Source organism: Ascidiella aspersa, chromosome 5 (assembly GCF_963924565.1).
Source record: "Ascidiella aspersa chromosome 5, kaAscAspe10.2, whole genome shotgun sequence".
NCBI classification, from domain to species: Eukaryota; Metazoa; Chordata; class Ascidiacea; order Phlebobranchia; family Ascidiidae; genus Ascidiella; species Ascidiella aspersa.
Window position 1 is genome coordinate 31,201,339 of NC_139451.1, and position 24,460 is coordinate 31,225,798.

Here is a 24,460-nt window from a genome sequence, read left to right on the forward strand (position 1 = left end):
GTTAAGACTATTTTTTTTAGAAAAGATATAACTTTTTATCTTTGCTTTTGTTCCAATATATTCTTAGTGAAAACAGCTCATTTTACAGCCACTTCACACGACCAAAGAGATTTAAACCAAAGAGTAGAAAGTCGAAATTTTTTTGTGCATAGCTGTACATGTAAAGTTGGTATATATGCTTGCTATGAAATATATTTGTGAAAATGTATTTAATTAGGTACCGTATTTGAACCGAGTGCAATACTCTACAATCAAATCTGGAACAGTACTATTTGTTTTTACTAGAAAGTTAAAAACAAAGTACAGTGAAGGCGTTTTTTATAGAAGCCAGTTTACAACTTACATGCTATTATTTGTAAAAACTTTGCAAAATGTTAACAAATACATGTTTATTCTGTAGTTGTGCACGCTCTGATGCATATGAAGAAACAAAAGTTTCAGGGTCCTAGAGTAGACGCGTAGTTCCGTTTGTGCCATAAACAGCCTCTGGTTGGTACAGGGTAAAGCACCTTTTTGCCTAGGATCGCCAAAACAAGTGTTGAACTGATTGGTATGGCAAACACGTTCGATAGAAGTGCGTATCGAAACTGCTTTATCAAGATGATGTAAATTTATTAGAACTTTTTGGCTTGGAGGTGTGTCACCATCCAGCTACGTTTTAGTTTCGTTTACACTACTACGAACCAATTTGTGGACCCTTCAATTATATCGGAGTGGAACGCAAGTTAAGAAAGATTGCTAAAAGAGGGCCTGGACGTAAAAAAGATGGCAAATAACTTGTCCTGTCGTTTATCAAGCACCACCCATTAACTACAGAAGGACGGCCGTGGCCTAAACTGGATACGTTCCAACAAATTAACCCGAACACAAGTTTTGTTAAGGTTGACTAAAAACACTGCGGGAACTTGAAAAAAAAAGGAAAAAAGTTAAGTCACTACGCTAAACTTTTAGACGTCCTAATTTATTTATATAAAATGAATAAAAAAACAGGACTTTGTATACAATACACTAACACAGCAACAATGAAGGTTAAAATCCCAGTCAAATAGAAAGTTAAACAAAATACATTTCCTTGTTGTTATTATTTGTCACGGATGGATGGTTACAACCGTCACGGTCTAATGCATATGTACCGCCAGTATAAACAACAAATACAAAAAATGCACTGAAGTTTAAAAAATTTATTTATCAACCACATTTGCAATTTTTCGGCAAAAATTCTGTGAAAAATGGTCGAAGAGATGCGGTTCGGTTAGTTTATTTTATAAACTTTCTGTGTCTCCATTGTATTCCCCAGAACGAAACTGCAAAGAGAACTAAACTTTTAAAATGGCCGCGTTTGTTTGTGTTTTGTCACTGCAAAGTTAATGAGTGACTGGCAATACTTTTGTTTCGCCGAGCAAGAAAGCCAACAGTTTGTGTCATATGATGTTTGGGCGTTGGCCTAGAATGCCACCACATTTCGTTCAAGGGTTTATATTGCTAACAATGTTTGGGTAGGGTGCGAGTTAGCGTTTGGGTGGTATTTTAAGTATTCTTATATTATTTATTCTTACATATTTATGCCTTCTTTGCAATTTCAACTTTGAAACTCGTTTTGTTAGTGTTAAAATAAATGTGGAACAATTCCAAACCAGAGCTGATGTTTGTTCATTTCACAAAGCTTTAAGTTGCTTGTAAGCTGTACTGTACTTTCAACGTTTCAAAATTTGATGAATAGAAAATATTATAACATTTTTTGTATTACAGCCAATGCTAGCCCATAATTAAAGTACTACTGTCCTGTTAAGTTTTCCACACTTGAACATGGCAACAGCAGATGTCTTGACAACATTTCAAGAAGATTTCACAGAAAAGCCTGATATATTGGAACTGCTCAATCAGTAAGTCAGTTGTTGTTCGAAAGATCATTTTACCCAGCTTGCCTGTTTGCCAAACGTTAGTTTTTCAAGTACTGTCCACGGCTTTTGCAATAAATTCTAGTGTAATCTTGGGAATTTGTGCTTACTAGTGCAAGTTTCAAAATGTATTACCGGGTTGAAAATTACTTGAAACAATCAACTCGTTTACTGATTTGAATATTTTTACCAAGTGTTTATAAATTTTAATAAATACAGAACAATATTTTAATTAGATTACAGGTTTGCAATAACCCGTTCAAAGACATTTAAGTTCAACTTCTATTATTGGATTTAATTTTCCAAGAAATAATATTCATTTAAATTTTCCCAGTTTAGCATTTTTCTTACAATTAAAAAAAAGTTTGTATTAACTAAAAAAATAACAAACAATGTTTGTTCTGGACCATTTTGCATATAACGACAAATGTATAATGAATCACCCCATATCATACTTCATTGAATCCTTATTTCACACTTTGCCGTGGATTATTTTTTTAGCTGTGGAAATGCACATGAAAATGTAAGATCACTATCCATGGCATTAAACATAGTGGCACATCACATAGTAATTGATTTTGCCCTAAATACTGGAACACTTTTTTGTCCTAAATACGTAATAAAAAAACTGGCACTGAACAGTAACATATTTAAGCACCGTAACTGTTTAACAAAAAGGCCAAGCAATTGTACCCACTTGCTATTTAAGCATATTATAGAGAGCACAGTAACCACCTCCTACTTAAACATGCATTATGACAACAACTCTGTCATTCTTGACTGAAAGAAAGAAAGGTTTAGGGTTCAAATATATTGGCATTTGTTTTTATGATCCAGTATTCCACTTTGAGCAACCCCAATATTTGCAGTCTAATATAACCGAGCTGAACATCTGAACATATTGGATCAAATGTTCAGTATTAGTTTTTTTTAACATAAACATAGTGGCACATCACATAGTAATTAATTTTGTCAATACTGTAACACTTTTTTGTCCTAATTACTGTAATCAGAAGAACCCCCACTGAACAGTAACATATTCAAGCACCGTAACCGTTTAACACAGTGGTTCTCAACCTTTTTTTTACCTCATACCACCTCGAGGATCTATGATCTTGTTGCGATAAATTTTTGAAAAACTCATCTTTACTCAAAATTGTTATAGGATTATTAACAGGGGCGAATTAGCTGATCAGTTAGCCCGCAAATTTCGAAAAAATTCAGCCACTACTCTCGAAAAAATTTCCCTTTTTTAACTTTGCAAGATAACGGTAGTCATGTTTTGTGATTCTTTGTTGCTTTGCTATGATGACATAAAATAAATTTGCATAGAAGTTCCAGAAAGATAATAATTCCTATCATTGATCAAGCATAAAATATTCAACTATACAATCATTACGATGAATGTATAGTTTCTTAGACCTACAATAGAAAAAATGCTTAACCTTTTGGTAAAACTGTAATTTTTATTAAAACATACTGGTTTAACAAAAAGGCCAAGCAATTGTACCCACTTGCTATTTAAGCATATTATAGAAAGCACAGTAACAACCTCCTACTGAAACATGCATTACGACAACAACTCTGTCATTCTTGACTGAAATATAGAAAGGTTTAGGGTTCAAATATGTCAAGGTTTGTTTTTATGATCCAGTATTCCACTTTGAGCAACCCCAATATTTGCAGTCTAATATAACCGAGCTGAACATCTGAACATATTGGATCAAATGTTCAGTACTATTTATTTTATTGGTTTATGGTTTCTAAGCTGCATAACTTATCACTGTAACCGTGTGAAATAACCACTAATGAATAAATCTATTTTGAACCCGGTGTATATTCTAAATTTAATGTCCAATCTATCCAAAAACTTCAAAAAACTTAACTTTTCAGCGATTTGACTCAATTTAAGTCAAATGTAAAAATAAACAGAACGGCTTATGTTTTATGAAAAGCTATTCCAGGTATTCAAAACATTTTCTGTCTAGAAGTCAACAACTGACTGTCTTAGCTATCATAAGGGGCTCGCTAAAGTGCAAAAATGTAGAATCATTTCTCTTGTTTGCTAGGTGCCTTAAATAAGAATTTCTATATATAAACAATTGCTAACAGAAATAATCACAATCTGCTCCTCTGGTAATTGTAAACGTTTCAAAAACCTATTCAAATCGCCTTCTTGAATCTCTATTTTTAGTGATCGCAAGTTTGAAAAGAAATTTTGTGATGTAAGGCTCAAGGCGGAAACCAAATGTTTTCCAGTTCATAGAGTTGTGCTGTGCCTTATGTCAGTGTACTTTTGCAAAATGTTTGCAACTGCGGTAAGTTATAATTAATATCGGGAAATAATTAATGTATAATTAATAAGGAAGTAATATTCACATTTTTTAAAGTATGTAAATAATTGTCTGTTAAGCGCCATTAATTCCTATCTTAAGAAATTAGTTCACACTTTTAAGATGGACCAATTTGATTCTGGTTTGTTAACACCATTACTTCATTCAGCAATATCAGATTAATTATTTTGCTACCTTCTATTTTTTTCCATTTTTTACTTTTCTAGTAATACATAAAATTTTATCTTTGTTATTTTATATACTAAATCAGGGTGGTCCAAGGTTGACAGCTTTCCGGGCCATAATATTTTTTAAATATAGTTTGCGAGCCACATACACTAGGCCAGTACTCTCTAACCGTTTTTTGTTCGGAGAACCCTTAAATTTGTTGTGACGTTGATGTCCACCTAAAAGGTAAACTGCCGTACAAGCGATATGAAAAATCGTATGCATATCAATATCATCATGTCAATTAAACCGAGCTGAGCTGCCGAAGTTTTACACACTGTCGGTGAGAGTTTGATTTTGGCTGCAGGCTGCTTGCGAGTACTATTGCATGTCATAAAACATCATTTAAACTTTACACAAAAATACGGAATGCAAGAGAAAGTTAGTTTGCAACGATTACAGCACCATTGTCTCATAGAAATTGGTAATTACTGGAAAATCTAACATTGATGGCTCCCTAAAAGTTTGTGATAAACTGTTGTATACCTTTTTGTAGTGGTGCGCCCCATGCATATTTCTGTGCACACTAGGGTGTAGCGTGCGCACAAATTAAAGAGCACTGCATTTGACTACAGGCATGCATTATATGGATTTTTGTTTGGCGGCCAAAAAATGTTTAAAGATGACAAATTTTTTCCAAATTCATGGTTGTAATGCACATAAGCTCAGGAGTCCTGATGCTATGCTTTTGCGGTTTTGTGCAAATGAAATCAAGTTTAGATAACACAGGAAAATTATGCATGATTTTTGTTATGCAAGGCACTGGACAATTATATAAAGCTGGTTAACACCACTGGCCTAAATCATAACAAAAGGTAGCATGCCTGTCTTGCCAAACCCCTCGATCCGAATATGATGAGTGATCGAAAACTGTTTTATTCAATAGTCTAACTTGAAACATGTAATCGTAACGAAACAATTAAAACATGCTTGCTTTTTGTTATCACTTACTTTTATTTCATTAAACCCTCGAATGCTATGCATTACAATAATTTAATAATGCTCCTCGGGCCACATACAATGATGTCGCTGGCCACCCGTTAACTAAATCAGGGTGGTCCAAGAATGACAACATCGAGGGCCACAAAATTTGTTGCGTGTTCTTCGCGGGCCACATAAAGTAGGCTACATGCATGTCAGGAGCGGATCGACGACTTTCGTTTGGTGGGGGCATGGAATGTGTAAATATGACAGTTTTTGACGTCACAAAGCATCGTCAAACACATATAACATCAAGAAACTTTGTGCTATCGTCAAAGTTGTGCGCAAATGAAGTCGACCGTTATGAGACTGTAAAAAAGGTGAAGCGCGAAGAGCAAAAAATTTGCGTATTTGACTATTTAACTTTCTAATTAGAAGACTGCATTTTCTAAGCATAGAATAATCGTGAAAAACCGTGTGTATTGTGTTTCTTACTACAATTTTAAGAGAGATGTCGCATACTAAACAATCGCCAAACTACAAAGAAGATATCGTTTTGCGCAAAAAGGAACAGATCGACCTGGCTGAAATTGCATCTTGGAAAGGGTCAGGGCGTTAGCCTAAAGTCACAGTGAAAACCTGTAAAACACTACTTTCTAACAACCCGATATATTTTATCGATTATTTACTTTAAAGTGGGGAAAAAAAGTAATTTATATAGGGTGTACTTTTTATGTAATGTTCATAACAAAATAACGGAAAACCAAACACAAATATAACTTATAGTTTCGTAAAACAGCTATTTCAGAAAGTTTTATTTATGACGCACTGCGGCCTTTCTTAAAACGATATAACAAATACCAAAATTAGGCATTCTTGCCACCCCCCTGGATCCCTTCGGTGAGCGATAGAAAACTGGTTTATTTTATTGTGCAACCGGAAAAATGTAATCGCAACCAAACAATTGCAGTTTGCTTGCTTTTTATTGGTCATTAAGCTTTCTTTGATTAAACATTTAACAGTAGACCTACACATTAAAATAATTCAACAATGTTTCGCAGGCCACAAGCAACATGTCGGGCCTGGGTTTGTACCACCCTTGTACTAAATAATAACGTTAGCCAGATAATATGAATTCACATTATGTGATCACATGTTACTGTTCAGATGAAAGAACAATTTGCTGCAGAGATCAAAATTAAAATGACAGATGAACAACTGGAGAGACTTTTGAATTGCATTTACACTAATGATGTGCAGATTACAAATGAGAATGCATTGGAATTGCATGAAGATGCTGACTACACACAGATCGGATGTATTTATATATATAGTAATCGTTTTTAAATTATTATTTCTTTACTTGAAAAAACAATTAAATTCACAGAATATTTTTAATTCCAGCATCTAATGTCCTATTTAACAATTTTAACTGTATAATTATTAACAATAGTCTCTGTTTTTAAGTTTCATACCAATATTGGGAATTTCAGTTATTTAATTAAATTTTCTAACACACTTTTTGTTTTTTATAGTTCTTAAATCCAAATGTGCCAAGTACATCTTGCAAATGGTGGGTGTTGATAATTGCTTGGAAATCCTGGCTCATGCCCAGCGATACCACCTCACCGAAATAGAGGAAAGAGCAAAACAAGTGATACATGAAAACTTTGAAGCTGTTGTGCAACAAGATGATTTTAAACAACTGGATTTTGACTCTATGTCTGCAATAATAAATCATGAAAATACCAAGGTAACTTAAGTATGACATTTTTTTATGCTGGAAATAATAAAGATATGATTTAAAAACGGGTATTGCTGACTTAGGATTGTGGTGCATTTTAACATCAGATTGTCTATTCTAAATGCCAGTTTGTGTTTAACAGATATGTATACTTAGACAACCTTGTATAAGCATTTCTAACTTTTTCACCATTTGTGTTTTTTTCTTATCATTTAGAAACAAGGAGAATCTGTTTTCACTGGAATTATTCAATGGGTTCACTTCAAACTTTCCAGTCGTAGGGAACATTTTGTGAACCTCTTCTCTCAACTTGACCTTTCAACTCTTTCTGGTGAATTCTTGCAGACCACTGTTATTGACGAGGTTGGTTTAGTTATTTCAATTGCCCAAACTCACTAGGTTTGCATAAAATTACTGCTACAGTAACTTTAAAATATTCCATTCGTTTTCTACTTTTTTAAATTTCAATTTGTTTATTAATATACGATACAGTAGTTTTTAGTGTCTTATATGATGTGTAATTCTTTTACAGGTGGCATTTTTTTACTATAAACAAATTCCACAATATCCTGAATCCAGCATTGATTTCGTTTTTACGTAGTGAGCCTTTAATAGCTCTGAGAACAGTACTTTGGGGTGCGACAAAAAAGTTTTCTGACTCTAAACTAGTTCCACAATTGATCATGTTTTATTAATCTGGTTCTGACTACTAATTCACCAGTACTAAGTTTTTGCCTATAATTAAATTAATGCATTGATTTTGTCATATAAATTAGCAGACATCTTTAAAGCTGAATTCTTTTAGTATAAATAATTGTTAACTTACAACTATGTTGTTATTTGCTTTCAAGATTCTTGTCCGAGAGAATGTTGCTTGTTGTCATTCTGTGATGAACGCGATGAGAAAATTTCTCCCAAAACCCAAACTTCAAGGTCACCAACCCCAAGCTCAAGGTCACTATTAGTTTATCAGCAGTTATTTTAAGTGTATATCAAAATATATTTAAGTGTATATCTGATATCTAACAATATATGTTTAGCATATAACAGTATTTGCACATATGCATTTTTTATAGCTTTAGGTTTGTTAACCTGATTCATTTATTTTCGTTTTTTAGTCGCTATTAAAGAAGGTAAATGAGAAAGCTACTCGAATAATTAATCAATTGTGAAACAAAATATTGACACAATTTTAGCGGTAATGCATTTGAAATGTAGTCATTAAAAAATATATCTAAAATTGTACATATTTGAATATAGAATTCAAAAGGTGTTTTGTTGCTTATATTGACTTCATAAAGTAAAAATAATTAATTATATATTTTTCGAATCTAGCGAAATATATTAAAAATTCTTTAAATATTGTTTTTGTTTATTCTCTAATTTAGATGTGTAATCTACTGCTACGAATCTCTCTCTGTCTCTTAATTTGTGCTTTTTTTCAATTTATAATTTGTATTGTGTTACTCTCAAGCAGAATCAACAAATATTCTGATGGTTGGAGGTTTAAATTCAACGAAACAATGTGTTCTAATTGATGTAGTGACTAAGCAAAAAGAAGTATTGCCGGTAAATAATGGTGTATAATTACTGTGTATATATAAACATGTATAATATTAAAAATGCAAAGTTCACTTTCCACTAAAACAACAAACAACCAAAGTGAAGTGAGCAGTCTAAAACTATTTTTAAAAACTTCACATAATAATAGATTTATTAAATTTTGACGGAAACAAAACGATTTGCAGATAACAAAACTTAATGGGAATTTGTTAAACAAGTTGCACATATTGTGAACATATGATTAACCGTAAAATTCTATGCCACTTTTGCCCAATCGCGTTTTTGCTCCGCTTACGCTGACAGCACAAACAAATGTTGAGTATTTTTCAACCGCTTCTATTTTAGGTGTCAGTAATACCATAAGGGCGCCACCAAACAGCATATCGTGGTGTAGCAATAATTGGGTGTTGTTGTAAAATTGCGTTAAGCAAAGCCCCTGTAAAGCAACCTGTATCATGACAACATAAAGTCGTATACCTTCCAGACTTCTCACGAGGCTTCTTTAATTAACTCATAGTAGCTTTATAATGTTGCAGGTAACGAAAGTTTGTGAGAAATAAAAAAAATAAAATGTGTTGGGTTAAACATCTACAACACGAAAAAATCTAACATAAATCTCAGTACTAAGCTTTTGATCGCCGCTAGTAGTTTGTTATCCAAAAACATTTAAGCCTGTTTTAACAAAGTTTGTGTTATTCGGCTTATTTCGTGCTTTCGTTATAGCCCTTGAAATTTGATATACATGATATTTCCTGATTGTGTGTTTGTTTTAATGCACGGTCTAACTGTGGCGTTTTACCCAACTTATGTTCGTATATTTCCAGCAACCGATCTTTCCAGTTTATCACGCGACCGCGGTGAAGTTTATGAACAAGGTTTTCATCTTTGGAGGATTTGGTAAAAACACGAAAAGTTGCCAAATGTTTGACCTCACTGATCGAACTTGGACAGTTTTGGCCGATATGCCAGAAGGTCGATATGATGCCGCTTGTGCTGTTTTAAATGGTGAGAAACACATTATTTATTTAAAAAAATAAGTGAACCTATGTTGAACATACGCACGTTCGCTTCGGCATTGAAAATTGACGGAAACGTTACAGACTTGTTTCACTATTTAGTCGAATCTTGGCTGTCTGCGCAATACGTCCGTATTAAAATGCACACGGCAAGTTTCGAAAATTATAAAAATCGCTTCACCGCAGACATTTTATTTGTACAACCTGTTGCGTAAACGAGCTTAATATGAACATTGTTTTCCCCAAGATTTAAATAGAATTTCTAGAAATTTACCGGAAACCTTTATGAAATTCTAACTTCACGTCGTCGTAAAAGTAAACTGTGGGTTCGAAGTTGAACTCAGAACCCCAGACATGCTGCTCGTGCCTATTTAAACATTTTTAAATGAGCCACTTAGACCAGCGGTTCCCAAACTTTTTGTTGGCAGCGACCTTTGAAAACTTATCTAAACTCGCGACGCCGTTATGAATGCAAAATGGTGCCCTACTATGTCCTTTTGATCTTGGATAGTTTGGCTAACTAGTATTTTAATTAACTTCCTATTGATACTATCCAAACAAAAATCCGCGCAACATTATCTACTTTTCTGCGAAAACTTATTGGCTTTGCACAACGGGCCTAAATAGAGCATCTGATTTTAATTGAGTAAGCCTACCATTGTGACATTGACAATACCATTATATTGAGCTTCTCTTACCCAACAGCCAAGAAAAAAAGAAAAGGTGTGTTCGTGTTGGTCGTTTGTCAGTTTATGCCCAATTACCAAAGTTATGCACTTCAAAACAACCTCAAATATCGCACTAAAATAAGTTAGAAAGCAGAAAAACTGTGATTGCTTGTAATTATTAGGCTGTGCCGTAACGTAACTTCAATACCGTTGCATCTCTTTTGGTGTTCCACAAGTTTTTTTAATTTGAAAAGTGTTTAAAAAGTTGAAAATCATTGCAATAGAACAACTTTCACCTGATTTTAAGGCGCCCCTGGCAAAGTCTCGCGGCGCCCAGTTTGGGAACCTCCGACTTAAAATGTAATTTATGTTTTTATATATTGTGGGAAGTCGCGTAAAGTATAACTTCATATTTTTATTGATAACCAGCAATGTCACCCTCCCACAAATCAAAGTGGCTGGGTTCATTTATTTACTGGACATGCATTAATTGTTGGGATTCATATTTAATTTACTTGCACGAAAAAAATTCCTCAAATAAAATACGAACATAAGCTCTGCGCAGGGGCAAACAAAAATATGTCGGTCACCGTGCTAAGTGGTTTCACAAAGTTCCAAACTCGAATACTCGGCACAGTGCATTACTCGGCCGGGTCGAGTACTTATCTTGGAAACGCATTTCCGCATCTAACATTCCTACCCTGTGATTTTGTTGCATATTAATTTTTTTTGTAAATATGTCACTTTCATAAATTGACCATGTTTTATTATAAACTGAGAAGACTGCTGATAAATGGAAATTTTAGGTTCTCCCGTTTCAATTGAACTAATAATTACAACTCGATATCTTATGAATGAACACTATTCTATAACGTCCGCCATTTTGGCAAATGTGTAGTTTTTGGTGCTCATTTTCGCGTATTAAAAAATGTATTCTGTTCAAAAACGTCAACATTTCGATCGGAATATGACGAAATATGAACAATTGCCCGAGTATAATATATGAGCTTGTTTTGTTGTTGCGCATGTTTTGTGTTTTAGAGCTCCGTTTATTATAAATATTTTGCTTTGACCCAGGTTTGATTTACGTCACCGGTGGTTTTAACGGCAGGCCTCTATCAACTTGTATCATCTACAACCCCGACAACAATTCCTGGAGCAAGGGCCTTGACTTGATGCAACCTAGATGTTGCCACGCAATGGTCGAATTCGAAGGTAAGGATGCAAGCTGACTTTACCTCGCATCGCTATCAGCTGTTTGCGAGTGTTGCCAACTTTCTATCGTATAAGCATTGTAACGTAAACATAAAAGTATGTGTTTGTTGCGGTCACGTATAGGAGCGGAATTATATTTTTGTCAAATCGGGTTTAACAGATTACTACTCTCGATATTATGATTATGAGGTTGGAATATTTGGTGAACTATTCAACTTAACCGTTTGATGAATTTTGAGCAATTTTAAGGCAACTGCGCTTGTTATGACATCACTGATTAACACAATATTTTGCTATACCTGCTACGCGGACCCTACTTAAGAACGATTGTTAATCTTATGTATTTACTTGACATCTGTTAGTTTAAAATAAGGCTACCGCAATTTCTACATTGCTAAAAACAATTAATATAGCTTTAAAAAAATAATAGAGTTTGAAACAGAAATCTAATAAAAATGGAATATGGTTTAAAATAAAAAATAAATTGTGAATGAATGTAAAATAGACAAGTACAAGGCATACCAGGCACCAAATTTCAAATATCTGGCTTTTTTCAACGTGGTTGATGTCAGAAAAATTATTAAGCTTTCTTTTTCTATCATTTTTTGAGGCTAAAATAAAATTATAGAGGTAAAACTATAGAGCAGTGGTTCTCAACCTTTCATTCCCTCAGAAATAATAAATATATTGCCGCGCCCCTACAAGATTTTTTCAGTTAAAAAACTAGAATTTCTGGGTAAAAATAAAAAAAAAATGAATGTTGGTTTAAAGCCTTTTAGAACGTTATTTTTTAAACATCCCTAATTTATTTATTTTTTTCACTTTTTGGAAAAAATCGATTTGAGACCGTTTGGTACTTGCAAAACTTACAGAATTTCTCTCCGTTTTCTCAACTGACATTTGGGAAATTTGTGCAGTAAAATATCTGTGAAACTTGTCGATAACAGTGAAGCTTTTTTAATATTAAACTTTTGTGTTAAGTTTTTATTTGTTGTTTTGCCAGGTTCGCTTTTTGTTATTGGTGGATGGAACGATTCATTAAGCCTCAACTCATGTGAGAAGTTCTCGGATAATCGGTGGTCAGCAATTCAACACATGAATGAAGCTAGAAGGGGTGTTTCAGTTGCTGCGTTTCAAGGAAACATTTACGCAACTTGCGGTTATAATGGTAATTGTATTGTTTACCTTGTTGATTAAACATTCAATAGGCTCGTAAATATTTATTTAGGCAAAACAAGCGTAAAACTAACTGCTTTTAATCATTTGTGTCTAAAATTTGCTAAGAAAATTTGTAAAACAGAAGAAAAGTTTTTGTTTAACTTACAGTTTACCCGAAATAGAGACGACGACACGACGTTATCTTGAACAGAACTTATTTAATATACCTAGAATGTTTTGAAACGAATCTAGTCTAAACTTACGCAAATTCCCCATAAACCACAATTAAAAGTATCCCAATATAAATATGGAAGGGCCCTGGAGCTTTTAACATTGTTGGTCCACTTGCAAAATAACTACACACTCAGTATTTACGAAGTTATGCGTGGGCCACTGGGTAATGGCGGTTGTTTACCCCCTCTCGGTAATCCTTAACGTTTCCTAATTAACAAAACGCACAAGAGGTAAAGATAAACTTAATGTTGCGCTACAAGTGTCCAGATATTTTTATTTTTTTTTATTATTAATAAATAAAATGCCGAAAAAAGCACAAGGAAAACAAATTATTATTGGAAAGCTTTCATGCATCTAACGACCATCTACTTTTGTGCATCGCCATATTTCCTCTTTTTTAGAAGGTAACATCGCGAAAAAGCGTAACATATAGTCGGGGCACTTTCGGCATATTTACACTGATAAATGGCGTTGCACATAAAAGGACACATTTCACAAATGTTTTGCACGGCTACAAAGAATAATTGATCGGGGGAAAAAAACACGATATTCGTTGTTTCATACTTAACCACGAGCTCACGTTTTCCCAGAATAAACACGTCACAGGACACAAATAAAACAGGTGATATACCGTTTCCGTAGCCATTTGCAGAAAGTACATTGGTTAGATTCGGTTTTACCAAACCAATAAAGGGAATCATTTGTTACAATTGCGCCCAAGTTAAACTTTATCTGGAAGCTTCTTAGTTTGCTTTCGATTGTTGAATGTATACAGGTTGCGATAAATGCTTTCCGTAACTTAAGTTCCAGCGCCATTCAAGTGCCCAGCTAACAACTGTTTAGTGTATAAAGTAGATATCACGACACATTAGGTCAACTTGTACTTCGAGCTGTGGATGTCCGATACTTGACATTATATTCCGATAGCGATAGACGATATTTTATAAATTAGAATATTAAACGTCATTACTAGGCTCAAACATTCAAATCGATGAAAAGGTATTTTTTCAGGTTAAAACAGTTGGCTCAATTTGGCTTAGCGTTAGAAGTTTTCATGTTGTTAACATATATAATGTTTTATTGTTTAAGGTTAGTTTTTTTGTCCAACGATCAAAGGCGTAAAATGCAATTAAATATCTAATAAACCACATATTTTGCCGATGTCGTCGCCATTACCTGTAAAAATAACCATTTTCATTTCCATAAACTTTATAAAAACATCTCTTCAGTACGAAATTTCACTGGGAAAATTTTTGGAATACAACGTTTTTTGTCGTATGAGTTTTTGAAAAGCGTGTTGTAGTCATCAAATAATTTCGAGCCCTGCAATAGTTTTGAACCGACAAAACAAATGATAAAACCAAATATGAAAAGCTGTCATACAGTAGGAGCGATAGATTGTAAAAAATGTTATTTAAGTTAAGCGACTCAGAAAACTTTTTATGTAATTTTTATGCGTTATATCGCCTCTTTCCCCGATTGCTTTTTGAGAATAAACCGACAAAACAAGTGTTGAAATAAAAGAAGAAGTTTGTCCATACTTTATCAATTGTGCTTTTCAACCAGGTGGGAAGCTAAGCACAGTAGAACGATACGACCCCAGAAGCAACTCGTGGACTCAAGTTCGACCCACCAACGTTGGACGGTGGTTGCATGCAACTTGTGTGTTGCAAGGAAAGCTACATGTTATTTGCGGGTGAGGATTCCGAAATAAATATAATTTAACCACCGTGAATAAAAAATATGTTAAAAACATAAAAATGGTACACTGTAGTGGGATTGATTGTTACTTATCCATAATTTTAAATTTTGTTTGATAAGATAAAAAAACGATGGCTTTATATTTAGCGAGTAAAGTTGCTATTCGCCCGAGACGCAGATATAATTACAACTAAAAAACAAAAAAATCTAAAGCTCCGACAATTTGCTAGTTGCTAATATTAAAATTAAAATACTGGGGTAAGGTTTGGTAATAATTAAATGGTTACTTGTTTGTATTTGGCCGCAATCGCGATTGGACATATGTTTTTTTCGTATTGTATGTTTTCCATATATATTTAAACAATTGTTCCTGCCATTAATACTTTTTTATTGTTGTTTTTATTTGTGATTTATTGTTGCGTTTCCACCATTTTATATATATTTTCTTAAAAAGCGAACAAAATGATGGGTTTGTTGCTATTCGCCCGAGACACAGATATAATTGCAATTAAAACAAACAAAAAAATGCTTTAAGAATTAACTTTTACCATTGTTGTCATAAAAAGCACAAGTAAGGTTAGAGTAATAATTAAATGGCTTCTTAATTGTATTTGGGCTCAGATTGGAGCTTACTTCAATTCTATTTTCCCGATGTGAAACTCATTTTTCTTGGCGTTTATGTTTTCTAGATATATTTAACCAATGGTTTTTGGCATTAATACTTGGCTAAACAATATTCGTCGGTTAAGAATGTAACTGATTGTTTCTAATAATAATACTTGCTAAAGTTTAACAAATTGTTTATATCGTTGTTGTACATCTTGTCACAGATTCGACGAGAAATCGGTGGAAGTTTACGACCCGCAAGAAAACAAGTGGACCGTTTGTTTTCACACTGATGATTTTGCCACCTCCGGTTGCATTGTTGCAGTTTAAATGCGCAAAGCCTAATATTTCGTTTATCCAATTCCACAAAGTTCTTTTAGCGTCCACTGTACAGTGCTCATTTGCTTTACAAAACCAAGAAGTTGCCAACATTAAGGCTTTTCCTATTTTTCCAATCATCCAATTATGTGAAAAACGTGAATATCAATTAGCATTCAATAATATCTTTTGTGAACGTACAAACCTATATTGCCTATTATCTCGTTTTAAACAAAGTTTTATTTCAAATGTTGTACCAAACTGATTTTTTCTTTACTTAACCTGTACAATTTTATAGCCTATAATGTGTACACCTTTATTCTGTTATTTTTCTTTTATTGATGAAATTAGTTGATGAAATATATTATTTTTACTAAAGTTCAGAAGCAAGCTTGTTTTTGTTTTTATTCCAAGTTGTTATTTTTATGATGCAACTTGTGAGCCCCACCCAGTGGTGGATTTTTTTTTGCATTTTTTGATATCATTTGTTTTGCAAAAATGCAATCTTCTGTAAATATTTACATTTTTTTCTTTTAGACGTTTAGATTTTTTGTTACTCATCGATGACATTTATACAACTCTTTTTTAACCGTTGTATTCTTCCTTCACTTTATTCGACTTGTTACATCGGGGTTTGCGCTTGACATTGCGGTGCAGGACGCTCGACAAACGCCGCCTTTCCATATCGGCTCCTCGGTCCCTGGACTCATGTATAGGCCTACCCACTCAACCAACGCTATACTGGCATCAATTAAAGAATTGTAACTTGCGAGTTAAACTAAAACACTTCAACCCCGCCATCTCCTTCCTTTAAAATTCTTCTTTGTTCTGTTTTAAAAGCGGCATTGGTTTTGTCTCACTGTTTCTTATGACATGTCAACAGTAATAGAAATGTGTACGAGTGGTCTATATCAGGGATCGGCAACCTTTTTTTGCTCTGCGGACCGGTTTAAAACTGAAATTTTGGTGCGAACCGGCCTTAAAAACTTTTTTTTAATGTGAGATGGTTCCATCTATGAATTATTGAACTTACTGAAACCCGCGGGAGGCATCTGGCAGCCAAGCAATTTAACCTAGCCCACGGCCCATTTCAATAAAACTTATAGGCCTTTACGTTTTTTCTTAAATTACACTAACTTGTATCATAGCCTACCATTAAATCTAACTTGTATCATAGCCTACCATTAAATTACACTAACTTGTATCATAGCCTACCATTAAATTACACTAACTTGTATCATAGCCTACCATTAAATTACACTTGAATATCGTTATTATATATTCCTACTCTTACCAGCTTGTCAAAAATAGGATATTTAAAACCTATTTAAAAAAGTCACACTTAATAATAATGTATTTTAGATTTGTTTTTTAACCAGGCCCTACACGACACTTTCTATAGTTACGTAATACCAAAACTTAAAAAAATATGAAAAAGTGCGAGCCAAAGACCGACAGCTGAAAAGTATAGAACAGACATCCAAGTATGCCGGATGGGCTTTTTTGACAACAAATTTCAACGCGGTTGATTTTAGAAAAATCTTTTAGGCTTGTTTTTTTCCGTCATTTTTATCGAGGCTTAAACTAAAAATATAGAGGTAAAGCGAGTGGGTAGATTATGAGTTCTCATTAGTGTCTTTGCCTGATAAATCCCCTACTTCTTCATTGGGGGAGATTGTACAAAATGTCTTATTCTGATATAAATTGACTCGATTTTCGTTGGCTTAAAGCAGTGATTCTCAAACTTTTTTGAGCGCGATCCAAATCTTAGTTTTATGAGCATCTCACGACCCAAGCCTCAAACATCAAAAAATGTACTTTTTCTGACATGCATGAAATAGAAAAAGACACACACAACCAGATGTAGTACACAGTTCTATGAAACGATGATTGATTACAAACAAATGATTAATTTATTTTAGTGTGATTGGTGAAACTGAACTTTTTTCTTTTATAATATCAGCGCGGCTTGTTGTGGTGACTAAAAGCTTTCTTACCAGCTACTGTAGCTGGCTGCCATCAAAACGTTCATAAAACCACTTATGATGCAATAATCCAGGTTACAGATTTGAAAACACTTGAAAAGCTTATGATGCAATAATACAGTTATAATTGAATTGAAAATATTTGAAAAATGAAATGAAAAAAGTTCGTTTGCGCAGGATTGAATCACCATAGAGCGACCCATTTTTTGACCCTACGCGACTCATGTTTGGGTCGCGACCCATACTTTGAGAACCACTGTCTTGAAGCCAGCAAGCAAAGCAACCAACGAGCCACACCGTTCTGTTTATTGACTGGCGACCAACTGAATAGAATGTTTACAGTACGAGAGTAAAATGGGTGGGATGTGATTAATATCTTACGGCCGGAAGTTTTTTGGGAAGCGGTCTCACGGCTCAAGCCAGGAGATTGCTAAGCGGTGTTTTTGCAATTTCTATCAGCGCCAAAAAGCGAGCAACAGCAAAACATTTGAAAATACGCAATACGATAAATTCCATTATATGTAATTATACATTAATTATGGCTTAAGATGCTACAGAACAAGTCAATTCCAATTCACTGTTTTAAAAAAAACATTAAAATGTGTCGAATTAAGCAATATTTCAACTAAAAAATAACAAGAAACAACGTGTAAAATCATTTCACGTGCGAATCTTAAAATAAATATCTTAATTTTACATCAAAATGTTAAATGAAAACGTCTAATTTTAACCGAAGTAATTTGACCAAACGACTTACGTCAAGCAAGTCTTTTGAAAACAGTGACTCGAATGCACTGAGTTCAAGTCATTTGACTTAAGTTATTACAACACTGGAAAACACCAGAAAGAACTTAATGATCGGCATGAAAGCGAAGCTGAATATCACAGGATCTTGATCATCCAATATATAGACACATGTGTATATCTGCGATATATATCATTTGATTACAATAATTCGTAGCGATTTTGCAAATTGCTCGAAATGATTTTACAACTCGATTCGTCAGTTGTTTTTATCGTTGACTCAAAATTTTGAACTAGCTATAGTAACTAACTGTTGCCAGCTTCTGCAGCAATTGTTCCATGGTTGTTTTAAAATAATAAGACAACAAAAGGCTATCTTGTAAGGCGGTTTTAATCCTGAAGGAATTAGAATTTGCTTTCCAGTAAAAATAAGCGTTAGTAAATTAAGGTAAATCGATTCCTTTCTCACAATGTGCTTATTCTAATAAACAAAAAATTGACATACTAAAAGGTGACCTAGACTTAGGAAAATTCAGGAAGTTTCAATATTCTAACAGTTACCAAAGCGGAGAAATAAACGATTAAAACTTTAAAAAACGTCAACCGCACCAGTTATTCTATCTATAGTGTTAAACGCAACCGTATTACCTGACACAAATCAAGGCTGTGGATAGGATGGCCATGATTGGCATGACATTAGAGACAAGATAAAGATTTGCTTGACTGATCGTGAAAATCGTGAGTGCTGTTACCACAAGGATCGTGGACGCAATGTTAACCTTTAACCCGCCGAATACTTTGATGAAGAATGTCTGTGGAGATACATTAAATATGCCGCGAGGATAGCTCCTCTGGTAATTTTAATTCTTTACCAACGTTTCGGCAACCTATGCTAGTCGCCTTCGTAAGGGTGAATGACACTGAACGCTTGTACAATATACGGAAAACAAACAAAGGAAAAAAGCAGAAATAAACGCGAGCAACGAAACGATAAGACACGTTTTGCCTCTCGTCTTTCATAAAGTGCTTGTAGCATGCCGATAGGCAGCCTAAACTTCGGTAAACAAACAAATACCAGAAGAAATTATTGTTAGTATTTGTTAAGTATGGACTGCGTTTTATGAACTACTAGTACTGTATACCTGTTTTTCTTTTTTTTTCACACCTTAACTTCTAAACTCTCTCTGTATATCCAAAATTGGCTAGCTCTTCTGAAAATCGGTCTTTTCGAGTAAAATAAACTCAGTTGTTTCCGATTAAATGGAACAACAGGCCAATAGCCAACTTGTCTGTTAATGAACCAGTCTCCTTGCCAATTAAGCAGAAATAACGTACTCTTTGCATCCAACGAATCGTTTCAACATCATTTTATATGTAGCTAAAAAGTAATACATGTTAGTAGAAAATCATTAATATATACATTACTTATCTGTGACTTTAAATGCGGATCGTTTTTTTTTGTTGACTATTTTTTTGTTTGAACTTTTCATTTTCTCAAAAAATGAATCATTATAATTTTTAAAATGTATTAAATTGTTTTATACTATTTTAAATACCACTTTCAATGCAAATTTGTATTTGCGCCTTCAACTGTACACCTATACATAGACATATGAACAAAAAAGACCTTAAAGCGAAAGTTGTTACGTTTATTCTGGTAATCAAGTCGAACTGTTTAACGAACTTTTGTAATAAAATCGTAACAAACTTTTGCACAACCTGATCATCGGTTACCTACAAATATTGTTATGCATACATTATTTATATATATCTGTAATTGTAACGGGAAACAATATTCCGGCCATTTTGTGTCACTTAATCCCGCTTTTGGATTACGCCAGTGTTTCTCAACCTATAAGTGGCGATATATATAAATAATGCAAAATTGGATCGTTGTAAAAATTAGTCGAGTGGCCATGCTAATACTTTTTCACCCAAAACCAACTGTCTTTTTCTAAACACTTTATTAACAATGTTATGAGATGAGATATTTTCTATAAGAATCACATTTTTCAAGTTTTATTCTGTCTAATCTCAAGTTAAGATTTAAATCTAATCAACACTTGATACTTGCAGAAGTACACCATAAACTACTCTGAAAAATAAAGGAGATCGTAAAGCTCAGCGCCAAGCCCACCCACAGTTAAACTAATTTAAAATCAACAAACCAAAGCTGTCTGGAGCGGAAGGTTAGCGACTTAGACGCCGCATTTATATTCATATTCGCGCATAAAGCATGGAGTGGTATTTGCTGAAACCGCGTTTATAAGAAAACAGCGATGTGAGCTTAATGTTGCGCTGTGTCGGTTGGTCCGACGCCCTGGTTCAGTAGGCAACATAATAAAACCTATACACAGCAATAATATAAACTAGAAGTAGTTTTATATGGTTAAATTTATTGAGATTGGTTCTCAGCAAGATTTGTCCAAAATTTACGAAAATTGCGGAAGCAATAGGAAGACATGTCCCATATTTAGTAAAATTAACCTTATTAATGCTGCAGTCATATTTCTCCTTGTTTCACTTTGAGCTTGCAAAAAGTTCAGTGAAGATAATTGGGCCGGTATACTTACGCCTAGTATTTGGGTCACCACGATAAGGTTGAGAAACACTGGATTAAGCAATCCAATTAGTGGACAACGCGGCAAGAAATTCCTCCCTTGATTGGGTGAGCGCGTTTCGCAAGTTTGTTTCGAGCTCGCACTTCAGTCGCGTGGTTGTTTCTCAAGTAACTGTTTCTGGGAAGGTTCACAAGGATAACACGAAACAGCGTTCCTAAAAAAAAGTTCTGAGGTACGTGGAGACTGTTGTTAAAACATTAGGTAATATAATAAACAACGTAATTACTTATACTGTATTCTTTATGTAATCTAAGCCGACATGTTTATTGTCTCAGTGTATATATTTAGTCGAAGAGTGAATGTTTGTTTCCAATTGAGGCTTGGTTTGTCGATGTGTTGTTTGGTCTGATGTGAAAGTGGGGCTAAGGGTTTGGTAGGAACCTCCAAGGGTGGTATTTGGGGCTCATTTCCGGGTGGATATTTCCGGGTGGCATCCTAGACTGGCCCCACTGTATAAATGGGAAGCGGTGTATTTTGTGTAAATGTACAGTGTAGTTATATAATGTCAGATTGTTATGTAGATATATGTAGATATTTACAGGAGTTGGCTTAACCGACATTCTTCTCTCATTAACACTGTTTTATTTATCTTAGGTTCTGGTTGATTCATCACGCAACATTTATTTTGCTTTTTAGTGCAATAGAGTTACGTCAATGAAATTATTAAACAGTTCTGCAAAAAGACAGCACCCGAAAGTGGAGGAAGTTTAGTGAAATAACAAAATATCTTTGCAGAAGCCTTCTCCCAAGCCTTATGATGCTAATACACTTTCAGGTATGTTTGACCATCTACTTGTAGAATTTTCAGCGTCGAATGTAGGCTTGGCAGCTAACCTATGACCGGTCCTCTTTTGTGTGTTTTTTGGGCGCTTGGCTGCTAACCTTTGTGGCCGGGTTTATAAAGTTTGCAGGCCATGCTGCTTGAATTGTGATAACAGCTTCTATTAAATTAGTAAGAAGTTAATTTTATTTTATTATCATAGAAAAAAAGTTTGAAAAGCTGTTTGTTTAAAAATGAATTTTGGCTCGATTTTGTTAACTTTACATTTTTTTAAGTATTTTTATCGATTATTCTTATTACGTAGTTTCACGTCCTGAATTATTCTTGTATTACCAATCATTTCAATATGTTTAAAAATGCTAGATTTTATTTTATAGATGATTGACAAACTATTTTATTAAGCGATATTTGTTTTTGTATGAAAACGCTGCTTGTAGCATGCAGATATTCTAGATTGAAAGTAACAGTGTAAACCCTTTTTAATTAGTCATAAAGTAACCGTTTTCAGAATAAACAGTATTTTTGTTATATATTTTAATCTAACGGCGTTTTACGAGTGTTTTTTGTTTGCATGCATTAACAAAACACAATATATATATGTTGGTATACGGCATAATGAAGCCAATTTTCTATGACATATATATTACTTTAAAATTTGGTAAATTAAACGTTAAAAAAGCCTGTTTCCATGCCAAGCAACAAGGTAGCCGATCAATGATATTCACATATTAATATTAATATGAAATCATACCACATAAAGCTACCGATTACAAATGTGTTTAAACTCCTGTTGTTTTTATAGATTGCCTTTCAAGCAACGGTAGGCAAAATCAAGACCAGTAGTGATGTTGCAATTGACGAAGTGAAACTGGCAAAAGGACCCTACTCGGCAGGTAAATTTAATTATTCAATATTTAGGACATTGTTATTCAATTTTTATTTCGCGGTGAACCAAATACTAAAGTGGCTTCGAAACACAATCTAAATTATGTTTAATTTACATTTATTTTCGGATTTATTTATGGTTAATAGAGTATCTTCTGTAGATGTTTGAACCGACAAAGACAGGGAATCGCCTCACAAACAAAACCAGCGGAACTCGCCAGCAAAGTTTCAACAACTCCTTCATCAATGGAAGAGGATATTATGTTGCAGAATGAGGTTTTCACTTTTGGCTATGCTAAATTTTTAACGTTTTAATTGTAAAATTTGATAATGAAAAGCCAAAAAGACAAATGGGTTGACATCACATTGATTAAAACGTTTCGATACGAACTTGTATCATCTTCAGTTTGTGTGACTAAAGTGTGACTTGGGAAGTAAATCAAAAGGTGGGACGCAATTTATACAATTTTTAAGTTTCTATAGTCGGAGAATTAATTGGCACCTTCAGCCGTTGAACAGGTACATGGGTGTGATAAGGTGTGAAGACGTCTTAAGATGTTGTCCATCTACTCGGCCTTTTTTGCTTTGAAATTCATTATTATCAAGCTACATTACAGATCCGTGAATAGTGTAACAAAGTTGTAAACCTTAAATTCGTATCAAGTTTATTTGGATTTAATTCGTACTTGCTTAAACACTTTTTCCAGGGGAGGTCAGCTTTGACCTATGGATAATTTTATGTTTCTCTATTCACTAGAACTTCGCTATGACGTCAAACTTGATCGTTTCTCGAATCGGCTGGATCCCCGTTATTGTTGCCCGAAGAACAGCGCTTCATCAATATCAAGGTGAGTTAGATTAGCATAATATAACTCTTTACCACTTCAAGTATAAAATAATAAACTCCTTGTGTTAAAATCCATGTTTTTATCGATTTGAAGATTTTTTGTAATCACCGTTCAGAAATATATTTCAAGTAAGGCGTAAAAAGAACATTAAAGCCCATACAGAAGTACGTATCATTTTGAACGTTTGGAATAACTCTTTATTCATTTTTAAATGTTTACATCGATTTGACGATTTTATGTAATTTTCCTTTAGAAATATATTTCAAGCATGACGAAATTCGAACAACACAATTGGGCTACTCGATAAGGGTAGGCAATCAGCACAAATGGTAAGGTTAGCACCTAAAATTTTCGTGACAAAATTACCCCGTAAAGATTTGTTAAAAAATGACCTTTACTTGTTATATATTTACCATAGAAGAGTGTACAGATTTACTTGGCATTCCAGAAACTTAGTTTTCATCCTTTAAGGACTCCAAGCTGAATTTGTCTTCGGCGACATTTCGGGGAACTGGCCCGACGAGTGAAGAAATAAACTGGACTGGACTTTACTCTTCACAAAGCCCTTCATCACATGTAAGGTTGGAATATGTCCTTAACAAGTGTAGTGATTAACATGGCAGTCCGGAAACTTAGTTTTTACTCAAAGCTGACTTTGTCTTTAGAATTCTTGGGAACCAGCTGACGAGCGAAGACACCAATGGAAACACGGGACTCCTACTCTCCACAAAGCCCTTCATCAGTTAATCACAAGCAAGGAACTACAACCACGATCTCGACAATTCAAGCATCATCTTATCTTCAACAATCACAAGATCTTCGCAAGCTTCGATTGTCCATTTCCTCGTCGTGCCAAATCTACACAAGTCCTACAGCTTGCAAAAGCAATCCAAGTGCTGTATACCATAGAGGCTGTCGCGCGAGTCGATCTTCGGCCGTGGGGTTCATTTATAGGCCTAACACCGCTATAACGTGCCTTGCTTTACAGGTAAC

At 34.2% G+C, this 24,460-nt stretch overlaps 1 protein-coding gene across 1 annotated transcript; it reads left to right on the top strand.

Annotated features, from left to right (window-relative positions):
- The first annotated feature begins 1,754 nt into the window (after positions 1–1,754).
- LOC146146333 (kelch-like protein 24) lies at positions 1,755–24,214 on the top strand. The gene is made up of 15 exons (XM_083390723.1): positions 1,755–1,883; positions 4,093–4,216; positions 6,548–6,698; positions 6,916–7,133; positions 7,341–7,487; positions 7,976–8,078; positions 8,599–8,693; positions 9,512–9,692; positions 11,449–11,586; positions 12,590–12,754; positions 14,545–14,674; positions 15,510–15,561; positions 22,537–22,627; positions 23,377–23,467; positions 24,133–24,214. The coding sequence occupies exons 1-15, from the start codon at positions 1,807–1,809 to the stop codon at positions 24,212–24,214; spliced, it is 1,845 nt and encodes a 614-aa protein (XP_083246849.1). The 5' UTR covers positions 1,755–1,806.
- Positions 24,215–24,460: the final 246 nt, after the last annotated feature.

What these genes read in the sequence shown, in the direction of transcription:
- LOC146146333 (XM_083390723.1), top strand. Translation starts at nt 1,807, where the DNA reads ATGGCAACAGCAGATGTCTTGACAACATTTCAAGAAGATTTCACAGAA. An exon ending in CGCAACTTGCGGTTATAATG is followed by an intron (nt 12,755 to 14,544) that starts GTAATTGTATTG and finishes CTTTTCAACCAG; the next exon opens with GTGGGAAGCTAAGCACAGTA. An exon ending in AAGCTACATGTTATTTGCGG is followed by an intron (nt 14,675 to 15,509) that starts GTGAGGATTCCG and finishes ATCTTGTCACAG; the next exon opens with ATTCGACGAGAAATCGGTGG.